At 28.4% G+C, this 22,626-nt stretch overlaps 1 protein-coding gene across 1 annotated transcript; it reads right to left on the bottom strand.

Annotated features, from left to right (window-relative positions):
- Nucleotides 1-4,921: 4,921 nt before the first annotated feature.
- LOC143196839 (uncharacterized) lies at nucleotides 4,922-22,098 on the bottom strand. Its single transcript, XM_076404709.1, has 32 exons — nucleotides 22,035-22,098; nucleotides 19,316-19,372; nucleotides 19,064-19,120; nucleotides 18,423-18,479; nucleotides 17,853-17,909; nucleotides 17,642-17,698; nucleotides 17,319-17,375; nucleotides 17,194-17,253; nucleotides 16,882-16,938; nucleotides 16,571-16,627; nucleotides 16,260-16,316; nucleotides 15,949-16,005; nucleotides 15,327-15,383; nucleotides 15,016-15,072; nucleotides 14,705-14,761; nucleotides 14,394-14,450; nucleotides 14,083-14,139; nucleotides 13,772-13,828; nucleotides 13,461-13,517; nucleotides 13,150-13,206; nucleotides 12,839-12,895; nucleotides 12,528-12,584; nucleotides 12,217-12,273; nucleotides 11,284-11,340; nucleotides 10,351-10,407; nucleotides 8,483-8,542; nucleotides 7,239-7,295; nucleotides 6,617-6,673; nucleotides 6,304-6,363; nucleotides 5,993-6,049; nucleotides 5,683-5,739; nucleotides 4,922-5,108 (listed from the first exon to the last, which is right to left on the bottom strand). Exons 3-32 carry the CDS (start codon nucleotides 19,080-19,082, stop codon nucleotides 5,068-5,070), a joined length of 1,665 nt encoding a protein of 554 aa, XP_076260824.1. The 5' UTR covers nucleotides 19,083-19,120; nucleotides 19,316-19,372; nucleotides 22,035-22,098; the 3' UTR covers nucleotides 4,922-5,067.
- Nucleotides 22,099-22,626: the final 528 nt, after the last annotated feature.

Genomic DNA, 22,626 nt, shown 5'->3' on the forward strand with positions numbered 1-22,626 from the left:
CTTCATGCAACCAAAGATTGACTTGTTACCATATTAATGAATGAAGTATTTCAAATTGTCACTTGATAAATATAAACGAAATGTTTAAATGTATTTTATGTAATTGACTTTTTCATAAATTAATTTCAGATGGCTAAATAATATGGTAAGAGAATGCAACGTCTTCCTCCCTATCACTGCATATTCAATCAAATTGAATTGTTATGGGATGTGGCAAAAAATTATTACAATATGGCAGCGGGCGAACAAGGATATACAGACAAGAACTGTTAGGACATGTGGAAACCAATACACTCTCTACAATAACAACCTACAGTTTGGATGACCCTATCAGAGACACAGAATATATTGATAAATGATGGAATTGTAAACTAGCGTTAGATTTGAAATGAATAGCTTAGATATTGATTTGAATAGTGGCTCAGAATGTGACAGTAAGTGAATGAAACTTTCTGGATGTGGGATTATGATTCACTGCTGACAATTATCAAGACAGGGCGATGAAAGTGGAAAAAACTAAATTGTATATATAATTAATATAGGATAACAGTAGATAATCTTATTGTAGAGTGTTAAAGATTTATGTGCGTAGATAAGTGTGTAATTGTTCCGAATATATATTTGAGAGTATTTAGTTAAAATGTACGAGAATATAATGAATACTAACTCCTTTGCAGATATGGTAAATTCATTAGAGAGTATGCAGTGATTAAATCTAATTTTACCAAGAAAAATATTTACAGGTTACTATTTAGTTCGGGTTCTTGTAATTATATACCTATATTAAAGTTATCATAAAGACAAATTGTAGGTTAGTCGGAAAAGACTAGTAACAATGTAATAATTAAATAATAATAAAAACTTGATTACGTTTTGTAAATCATATTTTTTAATACTTCATTGCAGATATATTGTTCTTCATGCAACCAAAGATTGACTTGTTACCATATTAATGAATGAAGTATTTGAAATTGTCACTTGATAAATGTAAATAAAATGTTTAAATGTGTTTTATGTAATTGACTTTTTCATAAATTGATTTCAGATGGCTAAATAATATGGTAAGAGAGTGCAACGTCTTCCTCCCTATCACTGCATATTCAATCAAATTGAATTGTTATGGGATGTGGCAAAAAATTATTACAAAATGGCAGCGGGCGAACAAGGATGTACAGACAAGAACTGTTAGGATATGTTGAAACCAATACACTCTCTACAATAACAACCTACAGTTTGGATGACCCTATCAGAGACCCAGAATATATTGATAAATGATGGAATTGTAAACTAGCGTTAGATTTGAAATGAATAGCTTAGATATTGATTTGAATAGTGGCTCAGAATGTGACAGTAAGTAAATGAAACTTTCTGGATGTGGTATTTTGATTCACTACTGACAATTATCAAGACAGGGTGATGAAAGTGGAAAAAACTAAATTGTATATATAATTAATATAGGATAACAGTAGATAATCTTATTGTAGAGTGTTAAAAATTTATGTGCGTAGATAAGTGTGTAATTGTTCCGAATATATATTTCAGAGCATTTAGTTAAAATGTACGAGGAGATAATGAATACTAACTCCTTTACAGATATGGTAAATGCATTAGAGAGTATGCAGTGATTAAATCTAATTTTACCAAGAAAAATATATACAGGTAGCAATAAAAGGAATTTAAGAAGAATGTAACGCGGCGCCGCGAGTCGACATTGCCCCGTTTTGACGTAATACATTGAAACTACGCGGGTTCACTGCCACTTTGGATAGACTATACATAAATGTATCTTCACGTAAAACGTTTGTGATCTATTACCTTCTATGACACTTATGACTTCTTACCTGTGACATCCTCCTGGTCGCTTTCTGTGTCCGATACAACTATGGTAGTAGGAGGTTTTTTCTTTATAGGTCGGAGCAAGCTCGCTTTTAGTTGCGTTCTTACGTATTGGCCGAGACTGAATTTTTTTCCTGAAAAACAACCATATTAGTTTTTCGGTATAATCTGTATACATCACCACATGTACGGTAGTAATTGCTTTGCATGTAAAAGAAAAATAAACTCCTACTCTTGATTTTATCTTCGGAGTTCATTTTTCTCCATTCTTTCTTATTTAACGATTTAAACAATATATAGTCCACCTGGGCTATATTAAGGCGCCGTACGGTTTTAGCGTCCATTTTATTTAAAATTGAACTCATTTTGGTGTAATTATATACAAAAATTTTAGAGAACTGGAAAAACTTTACCGGACAATCTAAACTGCCAAACTTTAATGGCGTCTGTCACACAACGTTAGTCATCTGAATAATTTTGGAATTAAATTTTGATATCGGTTTTTGATTTTGACGATATTCTTACTAATTTTATGTTAATAATGTATAAAACAACGTTTAAACCTAAAAACAAATAATATATTTAAATATTAAGGCAATTTATATTTTCGAAATAACAGCTCAACCGAAAGAAGACTTCCATATATTATAGATTGTCAGCTATTATGTAATACGCGGTTATCTAACCTCACATTTTGAATTAATTACGAAAATTGTTATTCTTAATTTTTATTAAAAATTTTTCAATAATAATAATAATTTTTAATTTTTTAATAATAATTTTCAAAGATAAAATTACTTACTAAAATTATAATATATATATATACTTCCATATATTATAGATTGTCCGCTATTATGTAATACGCGGTTATCTAACTTCACATTTTGAATTAATTACGAAAATTGTTATTCTTAATTTTTATTAATAATTTTTCAATAATAATAATAATTTTTAATTTTTTAATAATAATTTTCAAAGATAAAATTGCTTACTAAAATTATAATATATATATATATATATATATATATATATATATATATATATATATATATATATATATATATATATACTTCCATATATTATAGATTGTCCGCTATTATGTAATACGCGGTTATCTAACTTCACATTTTGAATTAATTACGAAAATTGTTATTCTTAATTTTTATTAATAATTTTTCAATAATAATAATTTTTAATTTTTTAATAATAATTTTCAAAGATAAAATTACTTACTAAAATTATAATATATGTATATATATATATATATATATATATATATATATATATATATATATATATATATATATATATATTATAATGAAAAAAAAATGACGAAATATTGATTTTTCCTCTGGTGAATAGTTGTCGTCTTTCATTACAAACCATCATCATCTTTTACCATGATAAATATGTTAATAATGGTCGAATGTCGCATAGACAATATTGATAACTTAGTTAGTCAATACAATTGTGAATAATACTTCGCTGATTTTGTGTGTGCAAAGAATAAAATTTAGATGTTAACAATAGGTGACTGTCTTAGTTTAACAGGTTAATGAATCGTAATAAGAACACAATGTCCCCATACTAAGATGAATCGCCTGTCAATACATATAATATTAAATGGTGAAAGAAACTGAGTTTAGTAGTATTGATGTTTTTAAGGCCTTGAAAGTGTCTCCCAAAAGCTACTGATATTTCATCTGGGCTTTAAATGATAAATAAATTACTTTTAACTTAATAGTCCTCTCCACATATCTATACTTATTATATTTTGTAAAAATTAGCTGTGGATGTCTTCATGGTCCTCATGTCGTCAAGATACTGTTTGTATATGTTGATGCCTACCGGAGGTGAACCAAGTTATCAGACTAGAGTAGAACTATATATATTGAAGCTATAAAACATCTCAGTTGATAAGCTTGCTCTGATGAGGGAATCTCTATGATAGATTGTTTAATATGATTCTATTACAAAAGCAGAATCAGTTAAATACTTAATTAATAAACTTGGAAGTAATACAGCTAACGGAAAGCAGGAAATCAGAATATTGATGTTAACCAAACCACATGAACTTGTTTAGTATATAAGTGTATTCTTAACTTTAGCTTAAGTAGATTAGCTTTATTTTAATTTCAGAAATATATGCTGATGTATTAATCCCGCACTAGCCTGGCTTGTGTATTAATGCAGGTACAACAGAGCAGTAGTAATAAATTAATTTGTAAATAAGCGTATCTAATATAAGATGCAATTAATAAAGAAAACAAACTATAACACAAAATTCATTTTATTTCAATGAAGTTAAAATAAAATAATATAACTATATTACACATAAAACTTGCTTATTATTATTATTCTACATTAAATATCTATCACTTTTAACATTTATTAATACACGCTTATAGTTTAATATTAATTAATATTAATATTTAACCTTGTTTAATATTTGTAGTTTAGCGTTATATAATATCTATTATTTATTGAATTTAATTTAGCAATTTAATGTGTAATATTTTCGAACTGATTTGAAATCAACAACATTTAATAACAATATTAACAATGCACCTACAATACTATATTTATAACACATATAATACTCTATTTAACTATAACTATATATAACTATATTTAACATTTTGGTCCCTAGTGGTATAATCCTTAACTAACAATAACAAAACTTAACTGTAACATTCGTTAAGAAAGAAACAGGAGTTCTGAAGTTGTATATTTATACAACATCATTTTCATTGTTTCCAGTTAAGTTAACTGGTAAGCTAATTAATATAAAAAAATCAATAACGACACAATCTCATACTAACATTTAAAATCCTAATAAATAAAAAACATAGTTACATCATTAGTCAAGCATGATAAACGCGCTCTAGATTCATACCATTGTTCAACACTATTAAAATTATTTCATATTGTTTCAACTTACACTTAAAATACTTATCTTCATTTGTTCATTCAAAAAAAAAACAATTAACAGCTACACAGTTTCATAAAAACATTTAAGACCCTAATAGTAAAATTCTTAACTAAATAATAAAAAAATAGGTAAGTAATTTGTAAAGAGAGATACATAGGTTTCGTATTCGTATCAATCTTCAACATTATTAAAATTGTTTAAAATTGAGACCCGAAATTCATAACAAAAAATGGAAACATCAAATTCAATAGTAGCCAAATTTGAGTTTGTTCCCTAAAATGTTTACCTTCATTTGTCATTTATTCAGAGTTGCTGGTGGTTTCTTCTTCAGTGCTGTATCCTAATAAACATATAAAAAAACAATTAATAATTATAAGCTACATAGCTTCGTAATAACGTTTAGGACACTAATAGAAAATCTTTAACATAATTAAAAAATATACATCATTCGTTCGTTAGGAAAGATACAAGGATTTTGGGGTTGTACGAGAGTTTAATATAGTTAAAATTGTTTAATATTGAGTTCAAATTTTTATAATAAGAAATTGAAACACCAATTTCTATATTAGCCAAATTTGTATTTATTTCTAAAATTGCTTAACTTCAGTTGGCATGAGATCAGAACTGAAACTATCTTCTTGTTCATCACTGTTGAACGTTAATTAATGACAAAAACACTCAATAACTACAAAGTTTCATAATAACTCTCAATCAATAAACACTCTCATCGTAAAATCCTTAACTAAAAAATCACCTATACTTCATTCGCCAAGGGAGATACTGGAGTTTTAGGGATGCAAAAGTGTTCAATACTATTAATAATGTCTATTATTGAGCTCAAAGATTCGCTATAAAGAGTGTAAACATCAATTTCAATAGTATCCAAATTTGTATTGGTTTCTTAAATTGCTTACCTTCATACGATGTGGAATCAGAACTGAAACTATCGTCTTGTTTGGCTTTGTAGGACCCTAATCAATATCAAAAACAATTAATAAGGATAAAGTTTGATAATAACATTTACAACCCTAATCGTAAAATCCTTAACTAAATAGAAAAAACTTATACACATCATTCGTCAAGGAAGATACAGGAGTTTTGGGGTTGTAAGAGTGATCAATACTATTAAAATTGTTTCCTATTGAGCTTAAACCTTCACGATAAAAAGTGAAAACGTCTATTTCAATAGTAGCCAAATTTGTATATTTTTCTTAAAATGCTTACCTTCATTTGAAGCGAAAAGAGAACTGCAGCTGCGTTCTTGTTTAACTTTGTAGGACGCTAAACAATATTAAAAAGAATTAACAATGACAAAGTTTCATAATAATATTTGAGACCCTCGTCGTAAAATCCTTAACTAAACAAATAAAAACTTATATACATCATTCGTCAAGGAAAATACAGGAGATTTGGGGTTGTAAAAGTGATCAATACTATTAAAATTGTTTTCTATTGAGGTTAAACATTCATAATAAAAAGTGAAAACACCAATTTCAATAGCAGCCAAATTTGTATTGGTTTCTTAAATTGCTTACCTTCATAAAATGTGGTGAGATCAGAACTGGAATTATCGTCTTGTTTAGCTTTGTAGGACCCTAATCAATATCAAAAACAATTAATAACGATAAAGTTTGATAATAACATTTACAACCCTAATCGTAAAATCCTTAACTAAATAGAAAAAACTTATATACATCATTCGTCAAGGAAGATACAGGAGTTTTGGGGTTGTAAGAGTGATCAATACTATTAAAATTGTTTTCTATTGAGGTTAAACATTCATGATAAAAAGTGAAAACACCAATTTCAATAGTAGCCAAATTTGTATATTTTTCTTAAAATGCTTACCTTCATTTGAAGCTAAAAGAGAACTGCAGCTGCGTTCTTGTTTAACTTTGTAGGACGCTAAACAATATTAAGAAGAATTAACAATGACAAAGTTTCATAATAATATTTGAGACTCTCGTTGTAAAATCCTTAACTAAACAAATAAAAACTTATATACATCATTCGTCAAGGAAAATACAGGAGATATGGGGTTGTAAGAGTGATCAATACTATTAAAATTGTTTTCTATTGAGGTTAAACATACATGATAAAAAGTGAAAACACCAATTTCAATAGTAGCCAAATTTGTATATTTTTCTTAAAATGCTTACCTTCATTTGAAGCGAAAAGAGAACTGCCGTTCCGTTCTTGTTCAACTTTGTAGGACGCTAATCAATATTAAAAAGAATTAACAATGACAAAGTTTCATAATAATATTTGAGACCCTCGTCGTAAAATCCTTAACTAAACAAATAAACACTTATATACATCATCCGTCAAGGAAGATACAGGAGTTCTGGGGTTGTAAGAGTGATCAATACTATTAAAATTGTTTTCTATTGAGGTTAAACATTCATGATAAAAAGTGAAAACACCAATTTCAATAGTAGCCAAATTTGTATATTTTTCTTAAAATGCTTACCTTCATTTGAAGCGAAAAGAGAACTGCAGCTCGGTTCTTGTTTAACTTTGTAGGACGCTAATCAATATTAAAAAGAATTAACAATGACAAAGTTTCATAATAATATTTGAGACCCTCGTCGTAAAATCCTTAACTAGACAAATAAAAACTTATATACATTATTCGTCAAGGAAAATACAGGAGATTTGGGGTTGTAAGAGTGATCAATACTATTAAAATTGTTTTCTATTGAGGTTAAACATTCATGATAAAAAGTGAAAACACCAATTTCAATAGTAGCCAAATTTATATATTTTTCTTAAAATGCTTACCTTCATTTGAAGCGAAAAGAGAACTGCAGCTGCGTTCTTGTTTAACATTGTAGGACGCTAAACAATATTAAAAAGAATTAACAATGATAAAGTTTCATAATAATATTTGAGACCCTCGTCGTAAAATCCTTAACTAAACAAATAAAAACTTATATACATCATCCGTCAAGGAAGATACAGGAGTTCTGGGGTTGTAATAGTGATCAATACTATTAAAATTGTTTTCTATTGAGGTTAAACATTCATGATAAAAAATGAAAACACTAATTTCAATAGTAGCCAAATTTGTATATTTTTCTTAAAATGCTTACCTTCATTTGAAGGGGAAAGAGACCTGAAGCTGTCTTCTTGTTTAACTTTGTAGGACGCTAATCAATATTAAAAAGAATTAACAATGACAAAGTTTCATAATAATATTTGAGACCCTCATCGTAAAATCCTTAACTAAACAAATAAAAACTTATATACATCATTCGTCAAGGAAAATACAGGAGTTTTGGGGTTGTAAGAGTGATCAATACTATTAAAATTGTTTTCTATTGAGGTTAAACATTCATGATAAAAAGTGAAAACACCAATTTCAATAGTACCCAAATTTGAATATTTTTCTTAAAATGCTTACCTTCATTTGAAGCGAAAGGAGAACTGCAGCTGCGTTCTTGTTTAACTTTGTAGAACGCTAAACAATATTAAAAAGAATTAACAATGACAAAGTTTCATAATAATATTTGAGATCCTCGTCGTAAAATCCTTAACTAAACAAATAAAAACTTATATACATCATTCGTCAAGGAAAATACAGGAGATTTAGGGTTGTAAGAGTGATCAATACTATTAAAATTGTTTTCTATTGAGGTTAAACATTCATAATAAAAAGTGAAAACACCAATTTCAATAGCAGCCAAATTTGTATTGGTTTCTTAAATTGCTTACCTTCATAAAATGTGGTGAGATCAGAACTGGAATTATCGTCTTGTTTAGCTTTGTAGGACCCTAATCAATATCAAAAACAATTAATAACGATAAAGTTTGATAATAACATTTACAACCCTAATCGTAAAATCCTTAACTAAATAGGAAAAACTTATATACATCATTCGTCAAGGAAAATACAGGAGATTTGGGGTTGTAAGAGTGACCAATACTATTAAAATTGTTTTCTATTGAGGTTAAACATTCATGATAAAAAGTGAAAACACCAATTTCAGTAGTAGCCAAATTTGCATATTTTTTTTAAAATGCTTACCTTCATTTAAAGGGGAAAGAGACCTGAAGCTGTCTTCTTGTTTAACTTTGTAGGACGCTAATCAATATTAAAAAGAATTAACAATGACAAAGTTTCATAATAATATTTGAGACCCTCATCGTAAAATCCTTAACTAAACAAATAAAAACTTATATACATCATTCGTCAAGGAAAATACAAGAGTTTTGGGGTTGTAAGAGTGATCAATACTATTAAAATTGTTTTCTATTGAGGTTAAACATTCATGATAAAAAGTGAAAACACCAATTTCAATAGTACCCAAATTTGAATATTTTTCTTAAAATGCTTACCTTCATTTGAAGCGAAAGGAGAACTGCCGTTCCGTTCTTGTTTAACTTTGTAGGACGCTAAACAATATTAAAAAGAATTAACAATGACAAAGTTTCATAATAATATTTGAGATCCTCGTCGTAAAATCCTTAACTAAACAAATAAAAACTTATATACATCATTCGTCAAGGAAAATACAGGAGATTTGGGGTTGTAAGAGTGATCAATACTATTAAAATTGTTTTCTATTGAGGTTAAACATTCATAATAAAAAGTGAAAACACCAATTTCAATAGTAGCCAAATTTGTATATTTTTCTTAAAATGCTTACCTTCATTTGAAGCGAAAAGGGAACTGCAGCTATGTTCTTGTTTAACTTTGTAGGACGCTAATCAATATTAAAAAGAATTAACAATGACAAAGTTTCATAATAATATTTGAGACCCTCGTCGTAAAATCCTTAACTGAACAAATAAAAACTTATATACATCATTCGTCAAGGAAAATACAGGAGATTTGGGGTTGTAAGAGTGACCAATACTATTAAAATTGTTTTCTATTGAGGTTAAACATTCATGATAAAAAGTGAAAACACCAATTTCAGTAGTAGCCAAATTTGTATATTTTTTTTAAAATGCTTACCTTCATTTGAAGGGGAAAGAGACCTGAAGCTGTCTTCTTGTTTAACTTTGTAAAACGCTAAACAATATTAAAAAGAATTAACAATGACAAAGTTTCATAATAATATTTGAGATCCTCGTCGTAAAATCCTTAACTAAACAAATAAAAACTTATATACATCATTCGTCAAGGAAAATACAGGAGATTTAGGGTTGTAACAGTGATCAATACTATTAAAATTGTTTTCTATTGAGGTTAAACATTCATAATAAAAAGTGAAAACACCAATTTCAATAGTAGCCAAATTTGTATATTTTTCTTAAAATGCTTACCTTCATTTGAAGCGAAAAGGGAACTGCAGCTATGTTCTTGTTTAACTTTGTAGGACGCTAATCAATATTAAAAAGAATTAACAATGACAAAGTTTCATAATAATATTTGAGACCCTCGTCGTAAAATCCTTAACTAAACAAATAAAAACTTATATACATCATTCGTCAAGGAAGATACAGGAGTTCTGGGGTTGTAAGAGTGATCAATACTATTAAAATTGTTTTCTATTGAGGTTAAACATTCATGATAAAAAGTGAAAACACCAATTTCAATAGTAGCCAAATTTGTATATTTTTCTTAAAATGCTTACCTTCATTTGAAGCGAAAAGAGAACTGCCGTTCCGTTCTTGTTTAACTTTGTAGGACGCTAAACAATATTAAAAAGAATTAACAATGACAAAGTTTCATAATAATATTTGAGACCCTCGTCTTAAAATCCTTAACTAAACAAATAAAAACTTATATACATCATTCGTCAAGGAAAATACAGGAGATTTGGGGTTGTAAGAGTAATCAATACTATTAAAATTGTTTTCTATTGAGGTTAAACATTCATGATAAAAAGTGAAAACACCAATTTCAATAGTAGCCAAATTTGTATATTTTTCTTAAAATGCTTACCTTCATTTGCAGCGAAAAGAGAACTGCAGCTGTGTTCTTGTTTAACTTTGTAGGACGCTAATGAATATTAAAAAGAATTAACAATGACAAAGTTTCATAATAATATTTGAGACCCTCGTCGTAAAATCCTTAACTAAACAAATAAAAACTTATATACATGATTCGTCAAGGAAGATACAGGAGTTCTGTGGTTGTAAGAGTGATCAGTACTATTAAAATTGTTTTCTATTGAGGTTAAACATTCATGATAAAAAGTAAAAACCCCAATTTCAATAGTAGCCAAATTTGTATATTTTTCTTAAAATGCTTACCTTCATTTGCAGCGAAAAGAGAACTGCAGCTCTGTTCTTGTTTAACTTCGTAGGACGCTAATCAATATTAAAAAAAATTAACAATGACAAAGTTTCATAATAATATTTAAGACCCTCGTCGTAAAATCCTTAACTAAACAAATAAAAACTTATATACATCATTCGTCAAGGAATATACAGGAGTTCTGGGGTTGTAAGAGTGATCAATACTATTAAAATTGTTTTCTATTGAGGTTAAACATTCATGATAAAAAGTGAAAACACCAATTTCAATAGTAGCCAAATTTGTATATTTTTCTTAAAATGCTTACCTTCATTTGAAGCGAAAAGAGAACTGCCGTTCCGTTCTTGTTTAACTTTGTAGGACGCTAAACAATATTAAAAAGAATTAACAATGACAAAGTTTCATAATAATATTTGAGACCCTCGTCGTAAAATCCTTAACTAAACAAATAAAAACTTATATACATCATTCGTCAAGGAAAATACAGGAGATTTGGGGTTGTAAGAGTGATCAATACTATTAAAATTGTTTTCTATTGAGGTTAAACATTCATGATAAAAAGTGAAAACACCAATTTCAATAGTAGCCAAATTTGTATATTTTTCTTAAAATGCTTACCTTCATTTGAAGCGAAAAGGGAACTGCAGCTCTGTTCTTGTTTAACTTCGTACGACGCTAATCAATATTAAAAAAAATTAACAATGACAAAGTTTCATAATAATATTTAAGACCCTCGTCGTAAAATCCTTAACTAAACAAATAAAAACTTATATACATCATTCGTCAAGGAAGATACAGGAGTTCTGGGGTTGTAAGAGTGATCAATACTATTAAAATTGTTTTCTATTGAGGTTAAACATTCATGATAAAAAGTGAAAACACCAATTTCAATAGTAGCCAAATTTGTATATTTTTCTTAAAATGCTTACCTTCATTTGCAGCGAAAAGAGAACTGCAGCTCTGTTCTTGTTTAACTTCGTAGGACGCTAATCAATATTAAAAAAAATTAACAATGACAAAGTTTCATAATAATATTTAAGACCCTCGTCGTAAAATCCTTAACTAAACAAATAAAAACTTATATACATCATTCGTCAAGGAAGATACAGGAGTTCTGGGGTTGTAAGAGTGATCAATACTATTAAAATTGTTTTCTATTGAGGTTAAACATTCATGATAAAAAGTGAAAACACCAATTTCAATAGTAGCCAAATTTGTATATTTTTCTTAAAATGCTTACCTTCATTTGCAGCGAAAAGAGAACTGCAGCTCTGTTCTTGTTTAACTTCGTAGGACGCTAAACAATATTAAAAAGAATTAACAATGACAAAGTTTCATAATAATATTTGAGACCCTCGTCGTAAAATCCTTAACTAAACAAATAAAAACTTATATACATCATTCGTCAAGGAAAATACAGGAGATTTGGGGTTGTAAGAGTGATCAATACTATTAAAATTGTTTTCTATTGAGGTTAAACATTCATGATAAAAAGTGAAAACACCAATTTCAATAGTAGCCAAATTTGTATATTTTTCTTAAAATGCTTACCTTCATTTGAAGCGAAAAGAGAACTGCCGTTCCGTTCTTGTTTAACTTTGTAGGACGCTAAACAATATTAAAAAGAATTAACAATGACAAAGTTTCATAATAATATTTGAGACCCTCGTCGTAAAATCCTTAACTAAACAAATAAAAACTTATATACATTATTCGTCAAGGAAGATACAGGAGTTCTGTGGTTGTAAGAGTGATCAGTACTATTAAAATTGTTTTCTATTGAAGTTAAACATTCATGATAAAAAGTAAAAACCCCAATTTCAATAGTAGCCAAATTTGTATATTTTTCTTAAAATGCTTACCTTCATTTGCAGCGAAAAGAGAACTGCAGCTCTGTTCTTGTTTAACTTCGTAGGACGCTAATCAATATTAAAAAAAATTAACAATGACAAAGTTTCATAATAATATTTAAGACCCTCGTCGTAAAATCCTTAACTAAACAAATAAAAACTTATATACATCATTCGTCAAGGAAGATACAGGAGTTCTGGGGTTGTAAGAGTGATCAATACTATTAAAATTGTTTTCTATTGAGGTTAAACATTCATGATAAAAAGTGAAAACACCAATTTCAATAGTAGCCAAATTTGTATATTTTTCTTAAAATGCTTACCTTCATTTGAAGCGAAAAGAGAACTGCCGTTCCGTTCTTGTTTAACTTTGTAGGACGCTAAACAATATTAAAAAGAATTAACAATGACAAAGTTTCATAATAATATTTGAGACCCTCGTCGTAAAATCCTTAACTAAACAAATAAAAACTTATATACATCATTCGTCAAGGAAGATACAGGAGTTCTGGGGTTGTAAGAGTGATCAATACTATTAAAATTGTTTTCTATTGAGGTTAAACATTCATGATAAAAAGTGAAAACACCAATTTCAATAGTAGCCAAATTTGTATATTTTTCTTAAAATGCTTACCTTCATTTGAAGCGAAAAGAGAACTGCCGTTCCGTTCTTGTTTAACTTTGTAGGACGCTAAACAATATTAAAAAGAATTAACAATGACAAAGTTTCATAATAATATTTGAGACCCTCGTCGTAAAATCCTTAACTAAACAAATAAAAACTTATATGCATCATTCGTCAAGGAAGATACAGGAGTTCTGGGGTTGTAAGAGTGATCAATACTATTAAAATTGTTTTCTATTGAGGTTAAACATTCATGATAAAAAGTGAAAACACCAATTTCAATAGTAGCCAAATTTGTATATTTTTCTTAAAATGCTTACCTTCATTTGAAGCGAAAAGAGAACTGCCGTTCCGTTCTTGTTTAACTTTGTAGGACGCTAAACAATATTAAAAAGAATTAACAATGACAATGTTTCATAATAATATTTGAGACCCTCGTCGTAAAATCCTTAACTAAACAAATAAAAACTTATATACATCATTCGTCAAGGAAAATACAGGAGATTTGGGGTTGTAAGAGTGATCAATACTATTAAAATTGTTTTCTATTGAGGTTAAACATTCATGATAAAAAGTGAAAACACCAATTTCAATAGTAGCCAAATTTGTATATTTTTCTTAAAATGCTTACCTTCATTTGAAGCGAAAAGAGAACTGCCGTTCCGTTCTTGTTTAACTTTGTAGGACGCTAAACAATATTAAAAAGAATTAACAATGACAAAGTTTCATAATACTATTTGAGACCCTCGTCGTAAAATCCTTAACTAAACAAATAAAAACTTATATACATGATTCGTCAAGGAAGATACAGGAGTTCTGTGGTTGTAAGAGTGATCAGTACTATTAAAATTGTTTTCTATTGAGGTTAAACATTCATGATAAAAAGTAAAAACCCCAATTTCAATAGTAGCCAAATTTGTATATTTTTCTTAAAATGCTTACCTTCATTTGCAGCGAAAAGAGAACTGCAGCTCTGTTCTTGTTTAACTTCGTAGGACGCTAATCAATATTAAAAAAAATTAACAATGACAAAGTTTCATAATAATATTTAAGACCCTCGTCGTAAAATCCTTAACTAAACAAATAAAAACTTATATACATCATTCGTCAAGGAAGATACAGGAGTTCTGGGGTTGTAAGAGTGATCAATACTATTAAAATTGTTTTCTATTGAGGTTAAACATTCATGATAAAAAGTGAAAACACCAATTTCAATAGTAGCCAAATTTGTATATTTTTCTTAAAATGCTTACCTTCATTTGAAGCGAAAAGAGAACTGCCGTTCCGTTCTTGTTTAACTTTGTAGGACGCTAAACAATATTAAAAAGAATTAACAATGACAAAGTTTCATAATAATATTTGAGACCCTCGTCGTAAAATCCTTAACTAAACAAATAAAAACTTATATACATCATTCGTCAAGGAAAATACAGGAGATTTGGGGTTGTAAGAGTGATCAATACTATTAAAATTGTTTTCTATTGAGGTTAAACATTCATGATAAAAAGTGAAAACACCAATTTCAATAGTAGCCAAATTTGTATATTTTTCTTAAAATGCTTACCTTCATTTGAAGCGAAAAGAGAACTGCCGTTCCGTTCTTGTTTAACTTTGTAGGACGCTAAACAATATTAAAAAGAATTAACAATGACAAAGTTTCATAATAATATTTGAGACCCTCGTCGTAAAATCCTTAACTAAACAAATAAAAACTTATATACATCATTCGTCAAGGAAAATACAGGAGATTTGGGGTTGTAAGAGTGATCAATACTACTAAAATTGTTTTCTATTGAGGTTAAACATTCATGATAAAAAGTGAAAACACCAATTTCAATAGTAGCCAAATTTGTATATTTTTCTTAAAATGCTTACCTTCATTTGAAGCGAAAAGAGAACTGCCGTTCCGTTCTTGTTTAACTTTGTAGGACGCTAAACAATATTAAAAAGAATTAATAATGACAAAGTTTCATAATAATATTTGAGACCCTCGTCGTAAAATCCTTAACTAAACAAATAAAAACTTATATACATCATTCGTCAAGGAAAATACAGGAGATTTGGGGTTGTAAGAGTGATCAATACTATTAAAATTGTTTTCTATTGAGGTTAAACATTCATGATAAAAAGTGAAAACACCAATTTCAATAGTAGCCAAATGTGTATATTTTTCTTAAAATGCTTACCTTCATTTGCAGCGAAAAGAGAACTGCAGCTGTGTTCTTGTTTAACTTTGTAGGACGCTAATGAATATTAAAAAGAATTAACAATGACAAAGTTTCATAATAATATTTGAGACCCTCGTCGTAAAATCCTTAACTAAACAAATAAAAACTTATATACATCATTCGTCAAGGAAAATACAGGAGATTTGGGGTTGTAAGAGTGATCAATACTATTAAAATTGTTTTCTATTGAGGTTAAACATTCATGATAAAAAGTGAAAACACCAATTTCAATAGTACCCAAATTTGAATATTTTTCTTAAAATGCTTACCTTCATTTGAAGCGAAAAGAGAACTGCCGTTCCGTTCTTGTTTAACTTTGTAGGACGCTAAACAATATTAAAAAGAATTAACAATGACAAAATTTCATAATAATATTTGAGACCCTCGTCGTAAAATCCTTAACTAAACAAATAAAAACTTATATACATCATTCGTCAAGGAAAATACAGGAGATTTGGGGTTGTAAGAGTGATCAATACTATTAAAATTGTTTTCTATTGAGGTTAAACATTCATGATAAAAAGTGAAAACACCAATTTCAATAGTAGCCAAATTTGTATATTTTTCTTAAAATGCTTACCTTCATTTGAAGCGAAAAGAGAACTGCCGTTCCGTTCTTGTTTAACTTTGTAGGACGCTAAACAATATTAAAAAGAATTAACAATGACAAAGTTTCATAATAATATTTGAGACCCTCGTCGTAAAATCCTTAACTAAACAAATAAAAACTTATATACATCATTCGTCAAGGAAAATACAGGAGATTTGGGGTTGTAAGAGTGATCAATACTATTAAAATTGTTTTCTATTGAGGTTAAACATTCATGATAAAAAGTGAAAACACCAATTTCAATAGTAGCCAAATGTGTATATTTTTCTTAAAATGCTTACCTTCATTTGCAGCGAAAAGAGAACTGCAGCTGTGTTCTTGTTTAACTTTGTAGGACGCTAATGAATATTAAAAAGAATTAACAATGACAAAGTTTCATAATAATATTTGAGACCCTCGTCGTAAAATCCTTAACTAAACAAATAAAAACTTATATACATGATTCGTCAAGGAAGATACAGGAGTTCTGTGGTTGTAAGAGTGATCAGTACTATTAAAATTGTTTTCTATTGAGGTTAAACATTCATGATAAAAAGTAAAAACCCCAATTTCAATAGTAGCCAAATTTGTATATTTTTCTTAAAATGCTTACCTTCATTTGCAGCGAAAAGAGAACTGCAGCTCTGTTCTTGTTTAACTTCGTAGGACGCTAATCAATATTAAAAAAAAATTAACAATGACAAAGTTTCATAATAATATTTGAGACCCTCGTCGTAAAATCCTTAACTAAACAAATAAAAACTTATATACATCATTCGTCAAGGAAGATACAGGAGTTCTGGGGTTGCAAGAATGATCAGTACTATTAAAATTGTTTCCTCTTGAGCTTAAACATTCATGATAAAAAGTGGGAACACCAATTTTAATAGTAGCCAAAGTTGTGTTTGTTTCTTAAATTGCTTACCTGTATTTGACATGAGCTTAGAACTAACGATCTCCATATCTTGGTTATCTTTATAGAACGCTACTTAACATAAAAAAACAATTAATATAGTAACCAAATGTATATTTGGTTCTTGAATTGCTTACCTTCATTTGATACGATCTCAATACTGAAGCTATCTTCTTCTCTATCGTCTTTGATCGCTAATTAATTTCAAATAACAATTAATAATTTACACAGTTTTATAACAACGTTCAAGACCCGAATAATAAAATCCCTAACTAAATAAAAATAACTTATGTACATCATTCGTCTTGGGAGATTTTTTTGAGGAACGGGTTTTGAGGTTGTAAAATTGTTTTCAACACTATTGAAACTGATTACTATTGGGTGCAAACATTCATAAAAAGCTAGTCAAATGCCAATTTCAATAGTAGTGAAACTTAAAATTATTTATTAAATTGCTTACCACCACTTAACATCGGATCAAAATTGTAGCTATCTTCTGAATCGCCGTAGTTGTAATCTAATTAATATCAAGAACAATCAATGATGATATAGTTTCATAGTAACATTTAAGAACCCTGGTGAGGAATCCTTAACTAATTTACATAAAACTTAGGTATATGCTTATATCTAAATATATTAATAATAAAGAATGCAAAAATCAAATTATTTACCTAGATCAGATAACATCTGAGAATTGAACCTGGAATCACATCCATAATGGTTTGGCTCTAAATAATACCAAGAATAATTAACAACGATAAAATCAAAATTTTAACTACATTCCAAGTAGTCGTAGTTATAATGTAATTAATATCAAGAACAATCAATAATGATATGGATTCATAATAACATTTAAGAACCATAGTGAGGATTCCTTAACTAATTAACGTAAAACTTAGGTATATCCTTATATCTAAATATATTAGCGATAAGGAATGAAAAATCAAGGATCAAAAATCTGAGGATTGGAATTGTAATGATTTGATTTCCATAATAGTTGTCCTCTAAATAATACCAAGAATAACTAATAACGATAAAATTTTGTCAAAAATGTAAGACCCTGATTTTAAAATCTGTAACTAATTAAAATCAAACCTAATTCATCATTCGTCAAGGAAAATAAGACCTTTTCGAGTTTGTTAGTTTCGACTATGTTTAGTCATCATTATTAATATTCTTTACTGTTGAATCTAAAGATATCTATAATTAAAAAAAATAAATTGGTTTTTTAGGTTATTTACCTCCATGGCGAATCATCTCTGAGCTGATGCTATTTTCTTGTCCTCCATAGTTGTACACTAATTAATATTAAAAACAGTCAATACAATAAAATATCATAATAATACTTAAGACTCTAGCAGAAATATCTTTTTTACGTTTCAATGGTAATTAAATTTGAGTTTTTTTAGAGTATTTACTTCATGAGTTAACACAAACAATTATTATTAATATCAACGACCAACAATAATATTAATTATTATTAATATCAACAATAATGAAGAGACAGAATTTCATATTTACATTTAACGCCCCAGTAGTCTTAGTTTAAAGTTTAGTCTATACATATTAATAATAAGAAAACAAAAATCACTTTCAAAGGTAATAATCAATAGTAATAAAGCAATCAGTTGCAAGGGTTAATTTTGAGTGTAAACCTTTATCTGATATTTCTGCAAATTTGTTGGAAGCATCGTCTTCATCATAGTTGTAAATTAATTGTTAATAAGAATAATGAATAAGTATACAGTTCCATATTAACATTTAAGACCCTAGTAGTAAAATAAAACAGATGATTTCTTAAAACTATTAAGACTAAATCTAAACATATTTATAACAATAAGTTTCAGTAGTAGTCAAACTTGAGTTCGATTCGGTTACTTACCCACATGAGACAACAGCATTGGACTATCACTAGACCCTGGATTGACATCATCGCAAACTAGTTAATATAAAAAACAATGAGTTACAGTGAAGTTTCATCTAAGCTTTTAAAGCCCTAGTAGTAAAATCCTTCTGTGTAAGAAAACTTAAACGAAAACCTAAACTGCATTATTTGTGAATCGTTTGTTGCCAAAAATATTTAATGATGAGCCGAATAGTAGTCAAATTTGAGTTAGTTTTTTAAGTTGCTTACCTTCATTTGTTAACGGTTCGGATTTACAGATGGCTCCACTTTCATTATTGATGCAACCTAATTAATATCAAATCAATCAATAAAGATAGAGTTTCATAATAATATTTAAGGCCCTAATAGCATAATCTTTAACCAAATAAAAATAACTTAAGTACATCATTCGTCAAGGAAAGTACAAAGATATTGGGAATGAATTCACCACTGTTAAAATTGGTTACTATTGGGACCAAACATTCATAATCAGATATGCAAATACCAATTTTAACACTAGTCAAATTTGGGTTGGTTTCTTAGCTTTACTTGTCATTGGCTCGGAATTGTAGGTGGTTCGATGTTCATTATTGATGCAAACTAATAATCTAACAATTAAAATAATCAATAACATTTAAGACCGTAATTTAAGTCCTGAACTAAATAAAAATAACTTATGTACATCACTCGCCTAAAAAGATAGACGGGTTTTGAGATTGTACGATTACACTATTAAAATTCCAAACCCTACTAGTAAAACACCTCTGTATAAAACCAATAGAAAGAAAACCTATAGAAAATCCTAAGTTGCTGTGAACATACGTCATCAATATCTTTAATGTATTGCCTGCGGCAAACTGTAAATTGGTTTTAGAATCAGACAATATTTCCTTTCTCATTTTGTTCTAGTTAAAAAGATACGTTCGAACATGTAAACGAATGAGCCTCTTAAAGTCGAGCGAGTCAAAACATTAAATTGTCTGTATATTTTGTGTCAACCGTACGCAAAATTCATCAAAACAATAGTGAAGGAGGTTATAAATCGGCGAACGTTGTCTTTGATTAAAACTTTGATTAAAAATGACGATACCAGACAGAACAAATTGAAGACAGAAAAACTAGATAATAGAGGCCCCCCTCTTGCAATAAAATTATTCGTTAGAGAGGTAAGCATTTTTACTGTTAAACATTAATTTGCTGGGTTTTTTATTGAAAATATTTTTAGCGTATTACAGCTATATTAAATATTAGGATAGACACGATCACTGAAATATTTCAAAAAATTGAAAACATAATCTCCGATTTACAGAAAGAAACCATCCTCATACGAAGCGAGTAACGAACGTCATGTTAGCACTATTAGAGATAAAATATATGAAATGTATAAAGACAATGAGTGATTTTTTCAATATAAACATGATTTGATAAAATTATTTCAGAGGAAACTGTTCTGAGTCTGAGAAGTATCGAAGAGGTTTAATGGAACTTCCAGGTATTGTTTTTAAAGGAATGCGATTTTTAAAACCATATAGTACAAACAAAAAACTTATTATTTCAATTTGTGTATTGAGATGAGATATGGATATTTCAGAATGGCACCAATATACCCAACAGTCACTGATCGTAAGGTGAAATAAAAATAATTTTAGACAACTAATATTGATGGAATAAAGTAAACATAGGAGTAACAGTTGATTAGATTTTATTAATCATAACATTTATTAATAACTCATTGTAGATATATTGCACTTCATACTGATAACAGGAAAGGTTAATAGCACCTTCAGCTTGGATGATCTCGATCAGACACATCAAGAAAGAAATTGAGAAATGATGTAATTATAAACAAACATTCAATAGAATAGAAATTAACAGCTTAGTTATTCACTTAAGTGAAACTTTCTGAATATGGGATTATGATTCAATGCTGATATTTCCAAGACGGTGATGAGAGTGGAAACAGCTAAAGGTATGTATATAATTAATATATGACAATTGTAGGAAATCATATTCTAGCAGTGTGAAAGACTAATGTCCATTAGATATCTGTGTAATTGTTCAGAATATATATATAGAGTATTTGGTTAAAATGTGAAAGGAAAAAAACCAACTGTTGCAGATATGGTAAATGCATTAGGAAGAATTCAGTGATTAGTATTAACAAGAATGGTTTACACAGATAGTAGCAGAAGAAATAAGAATACAGTGATATCAAAATGACTTGACAATGAAATACGCCAAAGGAAATATGAACTAAACATTAAAAGGTAAATACATTCTCTAATGGGAGTAAAATACATTACTTGTATACACAATTGTTAATTAGGTAGATGGGGTCTCCTGGGGATACCACTACATAAAAAACGCGTTTAGAACTCATAGGGGTGCGGAAGCGAGTTCCACGTAAATATAATAAAACAATAATTCTAACACACAAATTATTGTGGCTCTATATTTAACTAGAGTTAAAATTATTTCATAATATATGCATTAGATATACTATAATGTTAAAATAAACTATATATATTTGGTACCATCTTTGTTTCATTAATTTATTTCATAGAAAAACTTAAAGATTTATTTGAAAGAAAAGATTTATTTGAACTAGAACTTTGTTATATGTCAAAACTAGCGTTGGAAACTATCGACTGTCTAGTAATTTATTACATTTTATTATCGACGGTTTCTTATGCTATTTTCGGTCTGATCGATTTTACTACTTTTTACCAATGACTCTTTCAGTCGCTATTTTCGATTCGAATGATTGATATAGTATATTACTGTATGGACTGATTTGACTCAGGGATGCCGAAAAAAATATCGATATTATTTTAAATTAGCTTGGCTACTTTTTGTAAAATATATGACTCCTGTCAATATAAGAACTATAAAGGTTATATAAGAATATAATATAGGTAAAAAAATAATATTTACTAGTAACTAAAACTAAAAGAATTGACTAACTTACTAAAAATGTAAAAAAGAGAAGTGATGTAAAAAAAGTTTCTCTTTTGTTCCAAAGCAATAAGTAGCATCGGGAGCTATCGACTGTGATGGACCATCGACTGTTTAGTAATTGTCTAATATTTACTATCGACAGTTTCTGTCTTGTACCTTTAGTTACTATTTTCGGTTCTACCAATTTCAATTTTTATTGACATTTTCTTTTCCATCTAACTCGATTTTTGTTCAAGTCTTTTGATTTGTCAAAACTTCTTTCCAAAAATCTTAAAAACTAACTTTTGATTGCAAGGAAAAATTAACATTTTATTAAAATACAATAAAATATTTGGGAGTCATTATTCCATTCGTTTATACATATCCACAGAACATTCAAATATAAAAATAATTCTACTTATTTTAAAATGTAATTATTCATAGCAACATAATAGTATTCGTAAGTTTTCTGTCCTTTTCTTTTTTAAAATTAGTACGAGAAGGAACATTTACACCTGCATCTCATTATGGCAGGGTTGAAAAAAAAATAAGCAGAATTTATAATAAACAGATCCAATCAATTGTCTTTCCTTTTTCACAATTTATACTGGAAGGAATTCGTT

This window comes from Rhynchophorus ferrugineus, unplaced genomic scaffold (genome assembly GCF_030347505.1).
Source record: "Rhynchophorus ferrugineus isolate W39M unplaced genomic scaffold, kcgeb_rfMv2 rfM5, whole genome shotgun sequence".
Taxonomy (NCBI): Eukaryota; Metazoa; Arthropoda; class Insecta; order Coleoptera; family Curculionidae; genus Rhynchophorus; species Rhynchophorus ferrugineus.

Coding starts and splice junctions, on each gene's coding strand:
- LOC143196839 (XM_076404709.1), bottom strand. Junction 8,543..10,350: donor TCTTTTCGCTTCAAATGAAG/GTAAGCATTTTA, acceptor GATATTGATTAG/GGTCCTACAAAGCTAAACAA. Junction 5,740..5,992: donor TCTTTTCGCTTCAAATGAAG/GTAAGCATTTTA, acceptor GATATTGATTAG/GGTCCTACAAAGCCAAACAA.